This window comes from Bombus flavifrons, chromosome 15 (genome assembly GCF_040668555.2).
Source record: "Bombus flavifrons isolate JBK064 chromosome 15, iyBomFlav1_principal, whole genome shotgun sequence".
Classification (NCBI taxonomy): domain Eukaryota; kingdom Metazoa; phylum Arthropoda; class Insecta; order Hymenoptera; family Apidae; genus Bombus; species Bombus flavifrons.
In genome coordinates, this window is record NC_138456.1 from 9842327 (window position 1) to 9861443 (window position 19117).

General features: G+C 36.9%; 1 protein-coding gene across 5 annotated transcripts in view; it reads left to right on the plus strand.

Moving 5' to 3' along the window:
• Positions 1 to 17476, plus strand: part of LOC138187697 (peroxidase) — a 31811-nt gene extending 14335 nt beyond the window's left edge. For 3 of the 5 annotated variants that reach the window (XM_069128742.1, XM_069128740.1, XM_069128738.1), the window contains 12 exons: positions 5252 to 5395; positions 6490 to 6808; positions 8990 to 9207; positions 13104 to 13280; positions 13738 to 13934; positions 14014 to 14191; positions 14303 to 14645; positions 15669 to 15825; positions 15959 to 16132; positions 16306 to 16504; positions 16593 to 16698; positions 16848 to 17476. In XM_069128742.1, coding sequence (XP_068984843.1) covers positions 5263 to 5395; positions 6490 to 6808; positions 8990 to 9207; positions 13104 to 13280; positions 13738 to 13934; positions 14014 to 14191; positions 14303 to 14645; positions 15669 to 15825; positions 15959 to 16132; positions 16306 to 16504; positions 16593 to 16698; positions 16848 to 16935 — 2289 coding nt within the window. In that variant the 5' untranslated portion in view covers positions 5252 to 5262 and the 3' untranslated portion in view covers positions 16936 to 17476. Of the gene's footprint in view, positions 1 to 3875; positions 4156 to 5251; positions 5396 to 6489; positions 6809 to 8989; positions 9208 to 13103; positions 13281 to 13737; positions 13935 to 14013; positions 14192 to 14302; positions 14646 to 15668; positions 15826 to 15958; positions 16133 to 16305; positions 16505 to 16592; positions 16699 to 16847 lie in introns of those variants that run through there. The other 2 variants (XM_069128743.1, XM_069128741.1) reach the window with 2 other exon arrangements.
• Positions 17477 to 19117: the final 1641 nt, after the last annotated feature.

A 19117-nucleotide genomic window follows, 5' to 3' on the forward strand; every position in this document is an offset into this window, starting at 1 on the left:
AGTAATTACATGATTGAGGCTTTACGTGACACGAATAATTGTAAGATATTGTAATATCAAGTAGGCATTACATTTGTTTGTTCGTTTATCCTTGGAACTTCGAATTTCCAACACATTCTATATGTTTAATAGTGATCGAATTACAAGCTTTTTCGAAGTATGATAAAAGAAGAAAAACGAATAAATAAAGAGAATATAACGGATGGTTCGGTTCAGTAATTTGCATGTAAGAAAAATATTTGTGCCGGTTGTCGTTCAATATTCATCACGCTGGATACGTCGTAGAATACGCTGGATTCGATGTGTCGAGCAATACAAACGAGTTATCTCAAATGCGTTATACAATACCATCTCGGGAATTAATTTAAATTACTTAATAGGAAAACAGTAACTGTATGCATAGAGCTTGTGGTTCGTTATAATGCAATTATTGTCAGATATTTCCAATATTTACTCGCTGTAACACAAGGTGCTATGACGTAACGAGACTCGATTTTAAAACGTTTGACGGGAAACAGGCGTGGAGATCGCGTTTTACTGGAATACGAGGTATCTCGCAAGTTATAAATATCTCGCGAAATTTTCTTAAAGGTCGGGGTAACCGATGAAAAGAACGAAAGGTGAGTCTGCCTAATCGTATCTGGCTCGTGAGTCACTTTTCGGTCCCGTGTTGTGAATCGAAACGCGGAGGTACAGGGTGGCTCGATTCCAAACAGCACTTCCGTGTTCCACTCTATTTTTGTTTTCGTGAGGGCGAGAGTGGCGATCAGGGTGCGTAGCCTCGAATGAATCATCCTGTACTATGACAATGCTAAATTTAAACCCGACTACTTTCGTTGAAAAGTTATTTTAACGATAAGGATATATTTACGTTTAAAGAGTGAGATAGGAGAGAAGGAAGAGGATCAAGTATAGTTTTCTTCAGAAGTACCATGGTACATGGTTCATGGTACATGTTTTCAGAGTTTACATTGGCACGAACAGGAAAATAGAGGCGATTAGATAATAATTTGGATGTATACGTATGACGAAGATACTTTGATATTTTACTTACGTTTTACGAAATGACGATAGTAGCGAGAAAGAAGATGGTTGATTTCAGGTTTTTCACTGCTCTTTCATCTGGATTATGGTATTTATGCTGAACTATTTTTGGAATTCTATCTTAAAGAAACAGCTAGATCGTTCATTCTGGAAGATGCTCAATTTACGCTTATTTATAACGCTGTTCCAGTAAAAGATTGCTATTTCCTGAAAGAGAAACGAGATATCGAAATTGAATCGGTACCAGTTATATGTAACGTTTAAAATTTACGTCCGATGGATGTATCTTGGTTTATTTTGGCTTAGAAATAGGATTTGGTTTGCATTTCTTCGTACCCATTCATCCCAATCATATATTTTTCCTATGTTTAACGTGCGGCGGAATAAGAAAATAGAATTTGTAATGTAGAACTCATTCATAGTCACGGAAGTTCAATATTTGCCTTCTTTCTTCAGAGAAAATTTACTTTTATCTGTCAATTGTTTATGAAAGACTTAAGGCGTTTAGGCGTTCGCACGAGAAGATGTTTAACCTTTATTCTACATTTTTTACACCTTCTTCGTACACGGAACGTGTTATTTCAATCTCACCAGCTGTGGCTGTCCTAGAAAAAGTAGTTGTTGCTATACAAGAGTAGTCAGAGCCAGACGTTAGAACCGTGAAGTATAAAGTGAAAGTGAAAACCGTGCAAGTTGTCTACGCAAATGCGTGAATTACCTAGCATCCGTATGATCTGAATAAGAAGACAAAAATCAAGTGGATACATACCTATGAAAGTAATCCATTATGTCAATATCGTCTTCTATCGATGTTCTACGAAAAATGATAAATTTTATACATTTCTTTTTGTTTTTATAATCGTTCGAATTTTTCCGTGTTATCGCCACAAGTATAACAAGCAGATACGTTTCATCGGTGCGTATTATCGATTATTGATCGATGCTTATTGTGTGCAATTTATATACATAATACGGCTGAATGGTAAATTCCGCTCTGGTTTTATAATGGGTTAATTCCATTCTAGGATAATTGATATCTTGATGATAGCAGCGATATCGGTAAGTTGAAAAATACACTTTGTTCCAGTATATCATAAAAGATATAGTACCAAGTATTCTTGCATTGTTTAGGTATTAGTAAATACAGATCGACATAAAAGTATCTACTTTGAAGATATGAAATGAAAGATACATTGGATAATTGGTTTAGCGTTAAACTTCAACAAGTTCTTTTGTTTTTCAAACATTATATGTAAAACACAATTTATTGTGAGGCGCGCGTTGGACAGTCAAAATCGAAGGGAATAATTTTAGATTTTTATTTGTTTCGAGATGTTTCTTCTCTTTCTGTTTTTTTAAGACATACATAAATATTATGACGAAAATGTCGAAAGCGCGCAAACATTTAAAGTATCTATAAATTATTTAAAAAAAAATTCTGTAATTATTTAGAACCTCACCGACTTCGATGATTTTTGAATATGTCGTAGAAATCAACATTTTCAACGACTTTCCACATATACATGAAAATATTTTTCATATCTTTACTTTGATGCGCGTTGAGTGCCGTTTAGGGTTTCGATTAGACTTATGTAGATACCCGGCATGATTATATTACGTGTTTACAACGCCATGAGTTTACAATCTCGCGTTTCAATCTGTCTGTAAACACAGAATGAGTCGAGAGAGGATTTCTAGTTACGCATAATGGATATTCGAGCGGAGTAAAAAGTTCAACCTAAACCTAAATCAACAGAGGTCATCGAGCTTCTTCATTTCACTTGAAATTACTGGATGGAAATTACATGAAAACTTTTTTAACCGCTAGCCAGCGTAATGATCTATATTGGATTAAATTCGGGTTAAGTACGAGGCAACATTAACTACAGTCGCATTTCTTTCTTATCTGCCTTTCACAAATTGAAACTCGAGATATGTAAATTCATCGCGACCCAGGCATATAATGCGTATATGTAATTATGTCTGTAGATAAGTCTAACCCAAACCTAAGCGACATCCAACGCGTATCAAGGTTACAACGCAAAAATATTTTCATGAATATCTCGGAAACTAAGGCTGAGCGGGGAATTATATGTGCGGGAAAAAATTGTTGAAAATGTTGATCTGTAGAAGATATTAAAAAATTATCAAATCGGTGAGGCGATAACACTTCTAAATAATTATTGCCAAAAATTTTAATTACGTACATATGTGATTCTGTACGATTGCATTTGTACACTTATCGTTTTAACGTTTTGTATATGCATATTATGCTAATCACGTAGCCACTCGTGAATGAATCATTGATCGGTAATGTTATCAATATCATCGTCCCAGCACGGTTCTATTGCAGTCGCAATTATAACAATTTGGAAACGTTATAATCGTAACACGTTGCTCGGATTCTATTTTCGTTCGAGTTGGATCACCTGTAGATTACGAAACGGCAGGAAGATAAATGGAAAGATGGAAAATAATAGGATGTGTAACGACTCGAAGCTATGAAAATATATTAGCAAAATACAAGACGCAAATAGAATAAAGGCGCCACAGATTTGCGATTGTTGTTTCGTATGTATGTCGATTATGAAGCGTCATTAAAGTCAAGGAAGTATCAAGAACGTAGAAACTGTGCAATTAGGAATCGGACTGCGTAGTCTTGGAAATAACGTGGCATGAAAAATGCTCCACTGGAAAATAAACGCAGTATTTATCTCACAAATCTCGAACCTACGCTTTCCTGATAAACGTGTAATCAAACACATAAATCTTACACGTCGATCTTCTTTATGGTATAAATAGAAAAGAAAAAAATGTTCCAATGGTAGTTCTAGGAAAACAAGCCGGCTAGACAGTCGATGCATCGATTTTATGTGAATAGTAAAGCGAACAAAATTGACAGTAGACGTGTAGCAGTGTGCGTGTTTCGTTTTTTTCTTTGAAAATTATTGCTAGTGGAAATAGCGAACGTTTGAACGAGTTTGACGAACTTAAATAAATTAGAAGACTTTGATGTCTTAGGAAATCTGTATGTTTCAAAGTAACCGGTCGTTTTATGCAATTATTTATGGTTTCATCACGAAGGTGTTTGCACGGTTCATTTCAAAAGTCGTAAGTAACATTTCCAGAATTACTATCGTTTTTTGTTTATATTTTCTTGTAAGCGAAAACTGTATGTATGTACATCATCGTGGCGATGATAAGAAATCTGATAATGATTTGTTTTTCTCTTTAATTTTTTAAACCTGTTTATACATTTACGAGCAAGTCGTAGCAACTAGATAGAATAATAGTAGACGCAAGGTAATCTTAAATAAAACGGATTGACAATTTAATTTTTTTAATCGATAGGATCTTCAAACGTTTCAATTCGACAGGCAGATCGAACCTCGAGGTTTCGTCTGACTATTTGAGCCACAGAATTGGTAGCATATCGAGATCATTTTGTTCGTGTCACCTATTTTGCTTCATATTTACAGCGTATTTGATGATCAAGTTTTGACGCCTAATTTCAGTCTCTTATCATATGTTATAAAAAAAAGACGCTCATTGGAGCTCATAACAACTGGAAATTAATATAGAAAACAAGATTCTATAATTATGCCTTCGAGTTTCGCTTCGTGCGTACGTGTTTACGCAGAATTAAGCGGCGTACATCTTTTGATAACCTCACTATCAATGACGTCAATGCCCCTTCAATCTTTATTTCCTTATCTTAAACAAAAAAAAAGAGACAAAGTAAGTAATTTCTAAAACTGTAGTTATTAATATATTTTATTTAATTAATTTTTGACGACATAGGTCTTTATATCGCGCGAAAATATCTGCGCGCAATCTCAACATACGATTGTCAAGCTGAAAGTATACGTTCAATCGAATCACGTCTACCAAATACAGAAGAACTGGACAGTGGCAATCTCATAAGAACGACAATTTGCCAGAGCCGTTTCAACCAATCGATCAATTAATCTCTACAACGAACCTTAAGCTATTAAGCTATTCCAATAAACGAGATTTATTGGTCTAAATGTAAACACCCTGTTGCACGAAATTACTCGACTGACGACCATTTTGCAACGTATTTTCGCAATAAAAAAAAAACAGTGTTTTCAGTTAGTTTTGTAAATACGTTCGTATATGCGTTGAATCATCGGTCAAGAAGTTTTTGCAGCAAATAAATAACGAAAGATCGTTTGGTTCTGTGCAGCTGGAGGACTAATGGCGGGTTCCGTGGCTACCTTGGCGATTCTCTGGGTCTCTCTGCAAACCATGGGATTCCTTGGGAATTCGCACGCGATCGGTGCCTATAAATTGCCGATGTCTGTGCAGAACTACCTTGCCAGTTACACAGGTAGGTCGTCCACAGTTTTTTTCTACCTTTTGTTCTTTTCGTCGACGAAGAAAATTTTGATCCTCTGATCGAGTAACCAATACCTTCGGTGGTGAATTTTGTCCTCGATTATCGCCAACGTCGAGCAGTACGACTATACTTAGAGCCCACCTAAGCCCATAGGCGAATGTCTTGTAAATATATTTTAACAAAATTGATCAATGCTGTTGTGAATTGCATTTTTTAAACATTATCGAAACACAAGTACAGAGTTGTATTTAATAATTTTACAGCTATTACTGTTCGATCAAATATTTCATTTTTAGGTAAGATCACTTATTACAGACAAATGTTTAGTTCAACGTACATTAAATTTAATACTTAAACATTTTTAACCATTGTCCTCGTAATTTTTCTTATATAAAACTACCTATGGTGTTTTAATATGCATTTACGAAGTTACTATTATCGAGCAGTTGCAACGCTTTTTATTGGTTTTAACGAACTTTCTTTTTAAAATAAATTTATAAGCATTTTAACAAATAACGATTCTATCCTTCTACTCTACTTCTAAACAAATATATAACGAACGCAATAATCACAGTAAATTATATCCGTGTTTTACAGTTTGAGATTCTATCGAGTCTATACATAAAAGATACGTCAGGAGATCAATTTATACGTGTTCTATAGTCTATACATCTAAATGTTAATTATTTAGAAAACCTTTGAAAAATTAAAGATTACTCAACTTCGTTATTCCAGTCTTTTTTATGTAATATAATATTTTATCAACAAATAATTCTTTCTGTACCGTTCGTATCTTCTACATTAGATCTCTTCACGATTACAAAAAAGAAGATACATGATCATGCCACACGTAAATATTATCAAAACATAAACACCTTCTCTAACGATTACACCTACGTAGTTTATTATATTTGCAAAATTCTGCAGAAAAAATACAGAAGAAATATATGATGTACTTTTCCTCCTTATGTGTGTTCGATAAGAAATTCGTTGAAAATCTTGCACTTTAAATTAAAGCTTCAACCCGTTAAGTCGCGACCAACACAGTTGAATCGACTGAACCCATTTCACCGACGTTTTTAAAGGTATCCTTTCAGGTTTGCCGATGTCGAACGACCCTTACGAGGGCGGCGTCGTAGACACAGGTCGTTTCCATAATCGACGTTACCCTCACATTGACGAGGCGGTCTTGAACAACTCGATCACTTTCGCGCAAAGCTTGATCGATCGTATGAGCACCCTCGAAAGGAATATCGCGAATGCTGGCGTCGAATTGATGGCTCACACGCCGGCTGGAAAACAATTCCTTGATTCATATCCTTCCGAGGATGCTTTCGAGAGAGGCCTCGACGCCATTGTGGCGATGAAAGCTTCGTCCTATCTCCTTCATCAGAACTGTCGCAGGTAACATACACCTCTTAGGTCAAAACTCCTTTCGATTGACTGTTACGACTCTGCAGGATCTTTCATTACTGGTGAAAGTCCACTTATGCATGAATTCAGCGTTGAAAAGTGTTTGAAACGTTCCCTCTAAATAAATCACGGCTTTGCTCTCGTTCAGTGTCTACCGACCAGTCGAGGCCTTTGGCAGTTTGAAAGGTAAGATCCGACGAGTCGACCTTCCGCAGATTTTCCGAACGAGGTTCGCGTCAAGTGGTTGCGTAGGACGTTTAGCTGGAGCTGAAATTTTTTATCGCTGTTTCAATCTCTGAATTTTTTCAAACATGTTAAACTTATCTTTTGCCTTCAGCCATTATATCCGCTGCTCGTTACTTTTCAACGCTGAACCTTTCGTTAAAGTGGATTTCCTTCGTAAAGAATCACTGTATTTGCTATATTATCTGGAAAAAGGAGGAAATTGTGCAAAAGGAAGACTATTTTTAGAAGGAAAATGGTTTCGTACTGTTTGAACACTTGGTATATACGTATGGTATACATGGTTTATTGAATATTGAATTTTACTCTGCTATCTGTGTACGGTAATTGTTTGCATTTCATTTCATTGAATACATACCCATTATCTGGGATGCAAAGTAAACATAACATATTCTATACACCATAGTCTGAGATCGAAATAAGTCCAGTGGTATATCTTAAAATAATTTTTTTATTTTAGTTACATAGTCCGAGTAAATAAATAACATTGTATCTTCCTATATCGTATTTTTACATCATAATACGATCAAATCAAGTATTACTATCGTAATTTCTATTACTATCGAAACGATGCAATACCAAGTGGTGTAAAAGCTAAAGATATGAATTCTTCTTAGTACGATCGAAGAATTTAGATTTAAATATCTCGCTACAATTTTTCTATTGAAAACTATTAACAAAATACTTGTAAATTTGTATCGTTTATCGCTTGGTCTTCTAACGAAAGTTCTCGTTGTATTTGCAATGAAACTATTAATCCGAGTCTTATTTTATTTTGATACTCTGCTTGCAACGTTGGATTAATGAGAATGCCTTTTTGCACAATAAAAAGATCATTTGGAAAGTTGTTTACTATCGAGATATCAGAAGATGGTTTTGAACGAACAAACCAATGATATGTACGTAATGCTTTGAAACCATCTTCTGAACTCCCAACAGCAGTCCATTCTTCATCTTTAAAGAGAATTGGAATAGCTATGACTGCAAATACTTTTTAATTTGAATATCAGCAGAACATTCACTTTTCTCTCAATTTTTTGTGCACTTTTAATCTTATTATTGTAAATTCACCTAACGTCACTGATCTTTATACGATGCATATTAATCTGAACATTGATTTTAAGAAGATGCAGGTGTAATTTTGTCCTTAAACATATTTTCTTTGAATGCAACGAACGAGAGGAAATTTATTTGCGATTCAAGAAAAATATGAAAATGGGAGTTACCAAGAAAAATTTATTTCTATTTTTATTCCATGTAATATGAAACGTTTCAAGTAAATCTCTATGTACTTGAACGTCACATTAACGGGAGAATTCAAGCAGGGGTTAAGTAGCTTGGCCTTTTTACATTATTAGTTTGCAAGAAAATTGTCACATGCTATATCGATTAAGATATTCGATGTACTCTGATATAAAGTTTAAAACTTATTCTCGCCGAGTGAATCCAATTCTTGAGTGAAGAACTATCTTTAACGTAATTTACACGTCTTTACCCCTTTGTGATCCAAATTGCATTTCAAGTTTTATCTCAATTGTCTAGTTAATTTACGACACGTAAGGATTAAGGATTCGCTCTCTATGTTAAATTATAATTAAAATCCAACGAAATAGAATATCGAGGTCGGCTCGACGTAGGATCGCAAAGGGTTAATGTATTACGTATCATTATAATATTAAGTTCGCAAGAGTTCGTCTGAATATTACCACAACATACCTCTGAAGTACGAAATCTTCGATAGAACGTTGTCTGTCTTATTACAAAGATTAATAATGGTAATACCTTAAGCATTCTATAAATTATAGATGATAATATCTGGTTTAATAGCATGTTATTATGACGGATAGTAAACAAGTCCGTGGACGTCTGTCCACATTCTACTACCGCGTACTTAATATATTTATAAGAAACAACTGGCGTTTGTTACAGATTTGGTTTGGAGAAAGATGATTGCGCTCGTTACATATCAACGCTGTCGCTTCAGGGGACTTCGTTGGACTCGGCCTGTCCGACGTTGCGATACCCGATTTGCGATCTCACGGCCAAGTACCGAAGCATCGACGGTGCTTGCAACAACGTCGAAAATCCAAGCTGGGGTAGTGCGATGACCGCGTACACCAGAATTCTCTTCCCCCAATATTTTGATGGTAAGGATTTTTCCTACCATGTGATTATCAATAGAGAAAGAAAAGAAAAAAAAATAGAAGGACTTGTCTATCATATTTCGTTATACATAGTCCCCATTTTGTGCGATGGAAAGTCGCGAGAATTTCGTACGTTCGCGATCGCCGCTACGTTCGAATTGTTACGTCGGCCCTGTTTAAATCGTCGGTTTTTCGATTGGCTCTCACGATTTCGGTTATTAGCGCGAGACGCGTCCTTTTCTCTTGTCTTTAACATTCGTACGCTGCTCGGGCTTTCGAACGGACGGGATAAACGGAAATAGACAAAAGAACAGTTCGAGATATATTTTGGCTTCACCATACCGTGTTTCGTGGCCTATTTGTGTGGAATAATAATGGTACAATTATTTGCAGCCTCTGGTCGCTTGGCGCTTCCTTCTTCTCCTCTCACGTATCCGTCCTGATTCCTCTGTCGTCTATCTATGTGATCGTTTCTTCTCGTTGCCGGTTTTCTCGTGGTAGATTCTTCGAGAGACGATCTCATTTTGTATCTGGTATGCGTCGAAACGGCCGACGATCCAAGAATACTTTCGACCACGTTTTCCGATGGTACGCGATGCGCAGTCGCTTCCATTAAACTTACCAACGAAACGGAGTAGTATTTGTCTGCATAAATGCGAGATGCAGTTAGCCAATTATACATATTATATAAGCTGGACACGCATCTTGCGACGTGGGATGTGTCGTTTTCATCTTTTGTGTTTGCGAAATGTGGCATTTACATCTTTCGTCTTGCGGAATGTGTCACTTTCATCTGTTGCGTCGTGGGAAGTATCGGTCCCTGTGCACGTGCCGCATATCTGATCGTCTTTACGAACGTCCACGAAGAAGACGAAACTGTGCAATTTGGCTGTAACGCTGGAACGTGTACAGGGTGTCCTAGAAATGTTTTAGTATATCTTTATTTCTGTCTGCCTATCGACTCGACTTTCAGTTTACATTGGTACAGTCATACGTATAAACAAATTAGAAATGTCGAGCAATAATACACTAATTGTATGTTTGGTACTTTGGTAGTCATCAACATATACATATAACGTTAACAAATTGCACGATACTGCAAGAAAGCGATAAAAGACTACGCTTAAAGCAATTTCTGTCGAGCAAACTGTTTTCTGCAAATGCGTTCGAATATTTTACTGACAAAAATCGCTGTGTCGGTAGAATTTGCGAAGAAAATTATACTTTGGATTAATGAAGCTTTCAACGACTGATTCTTTTATTCGTGTATCGTAGACAAAAAATGTACGGAAACTTATCATTTTGGCTGTTACACTCGAGTAAAGTTTCTTTTACGCGTGCACGATGTCGTTGTATACCCTCCACGCAACTATGTACGTACATAGCTGGAAAAATTGAGCAAAAATTATTTTAAACTCATTTAGCTTCTGTCTGAAACATTTGTCGTATCGTTAGCGATATCTATATGTCTAAGAGAGGTAGCTTGTATGCTTATTTCATCGTGTTGTTAGAAGAAGAAGAAGAGTAGTCAAAACTTGAGGTAAAGTCGGAGCGTGACCTCATATTCCTGGAACGCATTAACGTACGTACAAAGCGTACGAGAATTTCTAAAGAATTGCTTCTTCCAAAGGTCTACGCTTTTGTGATATTCGTTACAATATTGAATATTTCATGTAGCGTGGTAAACTTCGAACATGGTAAACCTATGTCTCTCGTAATTTTCCCTATTTTCGGTCGGGACGTGGTAGTATAAACGTCTAATAAAATAGTATGAACAGGAACGGTAATACGATAAATTCTCGAGGCTTACCAAGAAGAGACGAGAGACGTACGTAGTATAAACACGCGAAGTACCTTGTACATCTCGCTTCGCTGTACTCGAACCTTCGCCGTTACGCGTTTCTGCAGAATAATTCAAGGACGTTGCTCTTATATTTCCATATAAGTAATTTTGATTAATTTTACGACGATAATTCTAGGACACCTTGGACATTACACTAGACTTCTCACATAATTCTTAGGGCGAATTAAAAATTCCGCTACAATTCATTGAATTTCGTTCGACCACAGGACTGTCGACTATACTTCGGTTTCAAACAGGCTTCTTGCATAATTGCTCGCTTTTCAGACAAGACACGTTACATTTACCAAGGATACACGTAGAATGGTATCATCGCATCTCATGTTCGTTGCATTCTCAAAACTCTTCCTTTCATTCGTCGGCCGTTGATGTCGAGCAAAGTGGAAAAATTGGTAAACTCTGTGATGAAACGAAGGAAAACGGGCGACCGTTTCCTGTTGACGACTGGAAATCGTTACAAATTGCGTGGTGGTGCACGCGAGTTACCAGCCTCGACCCACTAACCCACCTAGTCCTCACAATGACACCTTGCACAATTATATACGATCACAAACAACGAAACAGGAGAATCATACACCCATACATATTTATCACACAGATGACAGACGCAAAGCAAAGCTTAAAGAATCTATATATTATATCTCATTTGTGTATATGTAAATATGAAAACGAACACACTCTCTGATCCCTGGGCGCTAATGGATGGAAAACAGAAAAAAAAAACGTTCGTCGATTGGCTTAACAAATTATATTCTGTGATTTGCATTACAGTTGTTGTGCGATAAGGCACATAGAGCATAAAATGCCTGAGTGTAGCAGTGAATAATACTGCCTACAATAGGGTGCCCCGGTCGGGAGATTCTATCCAGCAGTAGAATGTGTATGTAATCTAATTCGGATATACCTAATAATGTATCATATTTATTATTGTAACACTAGTTCAAATATTTTCTGTTGATTGCGGTATACGGGTCTCGTTAAAGGTGTCCGAGACAAGCGAATGAGAATTGGGAGTCATTCGCGGTTCTAGGATCTTGTGATAGGGTGAAACGTAGTATATTGAACGTATTGTTGACGATCTTAGTATTTATCAAAGTTTTTATCTAAAGACGTAAAGAATATGGACACGATGTATCGCACATCAAAGAGCTAAGAGTATACAGAATGCACGATAGGACGTTGAGACGATCGCTCCCAGTTTGATTTTCTCACTTGGGCACCTTCATCAGCCTATCACCTAGATAAGTCACTTGATTCCTTCTGCGAGCGTTCTCGACGTGATCGTTCTAAGAACAATAAATAAGCAAAACTAAAGAATCAGTAGTCGTAACAGAGAATCGAATGTGAGCCGGTTTTTCTTTTTTAATTCGTTCTCAGCGCGCGTGTTTTCGTCGATAACGCATCAGAACGTCATGTCGAGCAAAATAAGTAGAAGACAAGTATTTTGTACTGCTGCTCTGCAGCGCGAGAGCTGCCGCATCTTAGTAGATCCAGAGATCAATCAGGGCTGGGACGTGCGTAATAACGAAAACGAACATTCTGGTGAAACGGTCCGCGGTTGAAAAGCAATTATCGTTGAATAGATCGGTAGACAGAAGACTACATGATGTCATCTACTGATTGGTCTCTGACGAATTGGTCGCAAGTTGAGGCAGGTTTTATAGGCGCGGTTAGGCTTGGGATTCTCGTATGCAGGGATTTGAAAGCTCGATTTCGGTATACAGAATCAGGCATTGTTAAACCAGTCGCGAATCAGTCTCTCGCTCTCGCGCTGTACGAACACTATTTTCACATGCATAGGAGAAGCTCACATGCAAAACCTTGTCGAAATCGGAGTAATCGTAATGTCTCGATTCCAACTATTTCATCGTTTTGGCTTCGTTGTTCGTCCATCGATACTGTTCACAAACGAGTAAATTTGTACGATATCGGTTGTTAGATTTGAACATCATTTTGCGAAACGTAACTGTGGTATTACTCCGATTTGACGACATATTGCGAGAAAAAACGCGAGGCTAATGCTTCATTTGGCGACCAGGAATTCAAGAACCGAGACGCATGGGACAAACGAGAAAGCCGCTGCCAGGTGCTAGAAGCGTAAGCGTGGCTTTATCGACACCCAACGATCAATCGGATGTCAGCAGAACGTTGACGGTCGTACAATGGACGCAATTTATCACGAATGATATTTCGCATACTCCAATGCGTAAGATGGGTAAGTGTTTCAGTGATATTTAAGACGAAGAATATATTTATTACGATAGAAACGATAAAATTCGAGAGACGATGAAAGAAGATTTTAATAATATTTCATTCGTGCATAAGTAATTTTAAGAGCATGAAAACCTAAGACCTAGAGCATGAAGCTCTATAAGATTAGGAAATCGAGTTTTAAAACGACAGGAAAAAATTACAAAGCGGTGTACCTCGCATCAACGAGACTAATCAATAAGATTAATCAACAAGCTCGATGTATTAATTTATACCGCACTGAAAACACCGTAATACGTATTATATGTTAATATTCATTCTATTATGTTCTATTAGTCTTAAAATTGCAACATATTCTTAGTTATGGTAAATTTGTAACTCTCAGACTAAACGCATGTATTTTCTATAACTGTAACTAAAATATTCGTTTAAGTTCTCATTTGATTTACTGTTATTTACAGTATCGTCGGGAAAACCGATCTCATGCTGTCGATCAGACGGGAATGCCTTGTCTCCTCGATACATGCATCCTGATTGTTCCGCGATTATAGTACCTGATCGAGATCCCGTCTATGGCCAACATTATGTACGATGCATGAATTACGTGCGATCGTTGCCGGTCCTTAAGTCAGACTGTACTTTCGGGCCTATAGAACAGGTAAATTAACTTTTCCATTAAATGCTGTATATAAATCGTTAGAACGTACCAGATACAACAGTGTGATTTTCAATGACAGATGAATCAAGCGAGTCACTTCTTGGATGGTTCTACGATCTATGGTTCTACGTTGAAGAAATCTCGCGAGCTCCGTGAGTTTGAAGGAGGTCAGCTGCGCGTTCACAGGGGCAACGACCACGATTTCTTGCCAATTGCTGAAAACTCTTCAGAATGCAAGAATGGGTGTTACGATTCTGGTAATTATTTGTACTTTGTATTTGATGTGCGATAAAAAATAATAACGAATCGTTCTTACAATCAGTATCGATCATGTCACGTCGATCATGTGAAATACTTCTTCGTTATAGGTGATAATCGTGTAAATACGCATCCACAACTGGCTGCGATACACACTATCTGGCACCGTGAACACAACAGAATCGCCAAAAAGCTCGCCGAGTTGAATCCTCACTGGTCAGATGAGACGCTTTATCAGGAAGCCAGGCGTATAGTAATTGCTGAAATTCAGCATATCACGTATAAAGAGTGGCTGCCGGTATTACTGGGCAAGAGATACACTCGGGCGATTGGTCTCGCCGTTGGAAATAGCTACAGCCGTAACTACAACTCCGAGGATGAGCCAGCAGTCAGTAACGAAGTCGCGACAGCAGCTCTGCGTTTTATGAATTCCTTGTTGCAAGGAAAGATTAGGTGAGTCGATATTGTATTTTAAAATGAATCGAATGTGTAATCGTCATTCGTATGATGCCGATTAAATTATTCAGATCCATGAATCCAAGAACAAATATTATAAATATTGGTTAAGAAATTGAAACGTTTCATCATTCGTTACGTCTGATGACTCTCTACATAAACCACATCTCATACCGCGACCAAGATGGCTGCCAGATTGCGGCTCCTCAATAATCTTAAGGACTTTATCATAAATCTTCGCATTTTTATAGTTAAAGTCCTTCAGGCCACACAAGTATCTTTTAAGTTGAAGTATTCGTTAGATTTATTGTTCATTCCGAGAAAACACGGGAAAGCGGTTTTCCTATGTACGATACCACTCACGGGCAATGTACCCCATTTGATTTTTCTTATTCAATTAGAAGCAATGACAGTTGCTCTCACTTTCCTGTCCAAAATTGCCATCAACGAATCCGATGGTCCCCTGCGCTAGACACACCCATCAATAACTTTCCTCCGCGACAACATCATCGCCGAACTTCACTGGTTTTTCATACTTAGATCAGTCACCATCTCTTGACCGTTTTCCGTTCATTGATCAGTCATCAGTTTAACTTACTATATACACTTCGCTGAGAATACATCTACACGCACCACGCGTAACTACTTACACCTACAAAGTTGTTGGAATTAAGTGCGTGTTTTAATTTGTTATGTAAGTGTTATCATCAATTCAACCACCTCTATTATCCTAACTGAAATAGGGAATCGACCAATTCGTGGCATCGATTATCAAATCGTAACGGGAATTTATTTATTCCAATGTAGCGGGATCTACGTCCTACTCGTCAAGCGATTATACTGTTTATTGCACAGATACATAGATACAGGAAAATAGTGAATACCAGAAAACGTAGCTAGTTAATGATAAGGAACTAGTTGGAGATAAAAGGATCATTAAATACTTAATCTAATAATATTTTATCAGAGTCAAGACATAACAAGGATATTAACGGTTTTATTTACGGTTTTATGTTACAGCTTGACAGACAATAAACGTCAGATCAACAAAACAGTTTCATTGGCGGAATATTTTTATAAACCAAATATAATCGAGTCGCATGAAATATTCGATGGTTTACTGCGTGGTATGGCTACTCAGACCAGTCAGAAGATGGATATCAGCATAATTGAAGACGTGAGTATGCGCTCTTCCTCTAGTCTAGTCGATCTAACCATCGATTTTAAAACAATAAAAAATAAACTATCCAAAGCCGAAAATTTAATGAACAAAACGAAGTCGATAAGAACAAATTATTCGTGTTTTGTAGGTAACAAGCAAACTGTTCGCTACAAATCAGGACAGCCTAGGTTTAGATGCTATCAGCTTGGATATTCAGCGTGGCCGTGATCACGGTTTGCCCGGATATAATCATTACCGCAAATATTGCGGCCTTCCAGCTGCGAAGAGCTTCGATGATTTCCTAGATTACATTCCAATGGAGGTAAATATGCCAACAAAATTTTTACGCTTCATATATATTCGTTATCTTAATGAAATTTAATGAAATTTTTCTAAATATAAAACCTTTTGGGGAAAAAAGAAAAGAAGGAAGAAATATTTCAACTTCTAAATTACTTGAACTTTTTAAATATTTGTTGTTTATTCTGTTAACAGATGACGAAGAAATTGCGCACAATTTACGCCCATCCAGATGACGTTGATCTTATCATTGGTGGTATGGCTGAGAGACCAACGGAGGACGGATTATTAGGTGTAACTTTCCGTTGTTTGATCTCCGAACAATTTTCCAGAACTCGTCGCACCGACAGATATTTCTACGATTCTGCAAATCAGCCACAACCTTTCACAGTTGGTAAGAAATCATTTTTCTAAAATCATCGTTAACGCTTAATATAGTTATAAAAGGACAAATTTTAAGTGCGCTGAAATTTGTATTACAGAACAATTGGCAGAAATACGCAATGTAACATTAGCAAGAATATTCTGCGATAACGGTAACAACATCACAGAAATGCAACCGAATGTATTCCTCCGACCACAAGCAGGGTAAGTTGATATCCAATTATTTTACTAAGTATATTTTACGAGTTTAGGATAGTGTCATAAAAGAATAACGTATTGTCAGAGTCTGGAGTTTAGCTTGTGCAACGCTCGACAAACAAGTAACGTATGCATTTTTTTACATTTTTCATCAGAAACGAGTTGAGATCCTGTACGATGTTTGAAGCGATCCCCAGCGTGGACTTATTTGCCTGGGCAGAAAGAGCCAAGGCTTATCGTTGAACTTTCCCTCTTAATTGGCTGGTCACATTGCCGCATCGATTTGCCCGGATCGCGGGACGGGCATAATATAGAGGTCACAAGAGAATACCGGCGACTGACTTGATCCTAATCTCGATGTGATGTTATCAACGCGATCGGGATAAAGAAAAAGAGGCAGAGAGTTTTTGCTGAAGAGCTGCGTGTACCAGTGCGATCGAACAACGGGCACGATGAAGGGAAATAAGACAATTTAGTAGCATGCACACTACGTGAAAATTGATTAAACAAATAAACAATACTGTAAAGCAAGATGCATCAAATAGACGTGACTAGTCGATTAAGTGGGCACGCTACGGAGGCTGTGCTATGATATGTGAAGTCGATCGAGAGGAAAGAATAATAGAAAAACAACTGCTGTTCGATAGAGGGGAAATGACTTCAGATTTCAGATAGACATTTAAATCTTACGGCAAGACGTTTTTAGAATAATTTAGGAATAACGTGGGACGGAATTATCTATCATTACACGAGAATGCACGCGCATAAAAATCTAGAAGTCGTAGATACGCTAACCTTGTTAATCCTACGCTTACAAGTATGTTTGGTTCTTAGCGACGGATGTTCACAGATCATGCTGCTCGCAGTGACGTATTTGATTCCCTTTTTAGTGGCTTTTTAGTGGCTAAACCAAATTTAAGAAAGTGTAACCTGGCTAGATCGACGTTTGTTAACCTAGTAGGAAATTAATATTTATGTCTAGAGATCCTTTGGCTAATCTGTCAAAATATATTCATTTAGACGGTGATTATTGACTTTGTATGCATTAATCGAAATACGCACACTGCAATGGCCACTCCAAAACAGCGTTTCAAAAGTTACATGGTAAGCGAGTCTCGTCGGATCCGATTGTTTTTCACGTATTTTAGAAAACGCAAAAATTTTTCATAACTCGACTGCTTGATGGGCATCCGAATATTCGGGACAAGCGAAAATTTTTATTCCAGTCTTTGCACGCTAGCAAATGTATTTTATATAATTCTAATAATCATTTATCGATCTTTTTGACAAGCTGATAGTGTTCTAGGTCCCGATGCATATAGTGCCATTAGCGTCATGGTAAACCGCTCCTGGCTGTTCGATGAGTACGTGCTTTATTTGTTGCGTTCGTGTTTTATTTGTTGGTTCTTTACAATTTGTCCCTCTTTATGATAAAAAAGTAAAAAAGCCAGGAATTCGGCTTTTATATCGTTCTTTTTTCGCATGTTTCCACATGCAAACGCTACAGATGAAGTTTATTTTTGTAAACCAGAGCGGCATGATATTTTGAATGTTCTATGAGATATGCAAATGAATGTATGAGCGAGTTTTTCTGTTTACCAAACTCGAATCCACTGCGATTTGACGTTCTATTTTTTAAATGATCTGGCGTTAAGAAGTCCAAGTCGATTTGCAATCACAAAATAGTTCAAAGTCTGAATATATACTTCGAGGCCGCATTTTTTTTAGTATGAGATAATGTTTCTACTTTACATATATACTCTTATTTTAACGTATATATTATTAAAGGTAATTAGTGTTAATACAATCATGGAAATTATTGGAAAATAAAAACAAATATTCTTTCTTCGTTTTATCACGATATCGAAGACAGTTTATTTATTAGCAATTTTTTGAACTAGGCTTTTGATTAGAATATTGATTAAATTCGACTATTAATTAACTAGTAGCAACTAATGCTACTTTATTAAAAATAAGATAATTTCCATATTGTTCGACTACATCATCAAAAAACTCCCAGCTCTCAAAGAATCATACTTTTTGGTAAGTTCATATATTTGCTAGCAAAGCATTATTTCATTTCTAAACATTGTACGATGTCTAGCTATTCATGCATGCAGTGGCGGATTTAAGTCTTTGGGGGCCTGTAGCTAACAATCGTTTTGGAGCCCTTGAGCTAAATACAAATTTTTAAAGGTGTTGCCTGGCTAAAGTGATGTTTGTTAAACCAATAGGAAATTAATATTCAGATTATTAGACACGCTTTGGCTAATCTATCATGTAATGTGAATTGTATCATAAGGTAAGAGAGCCTCGTTGGATTCAATTGTTTCTAGAAAATGCAGGAATATTCGAAAACTCGAGTGAAAAGAATATTCGACAAATATCGTTTTAGTCAAGCTAAAATTTTTATCGCAGTTTATTT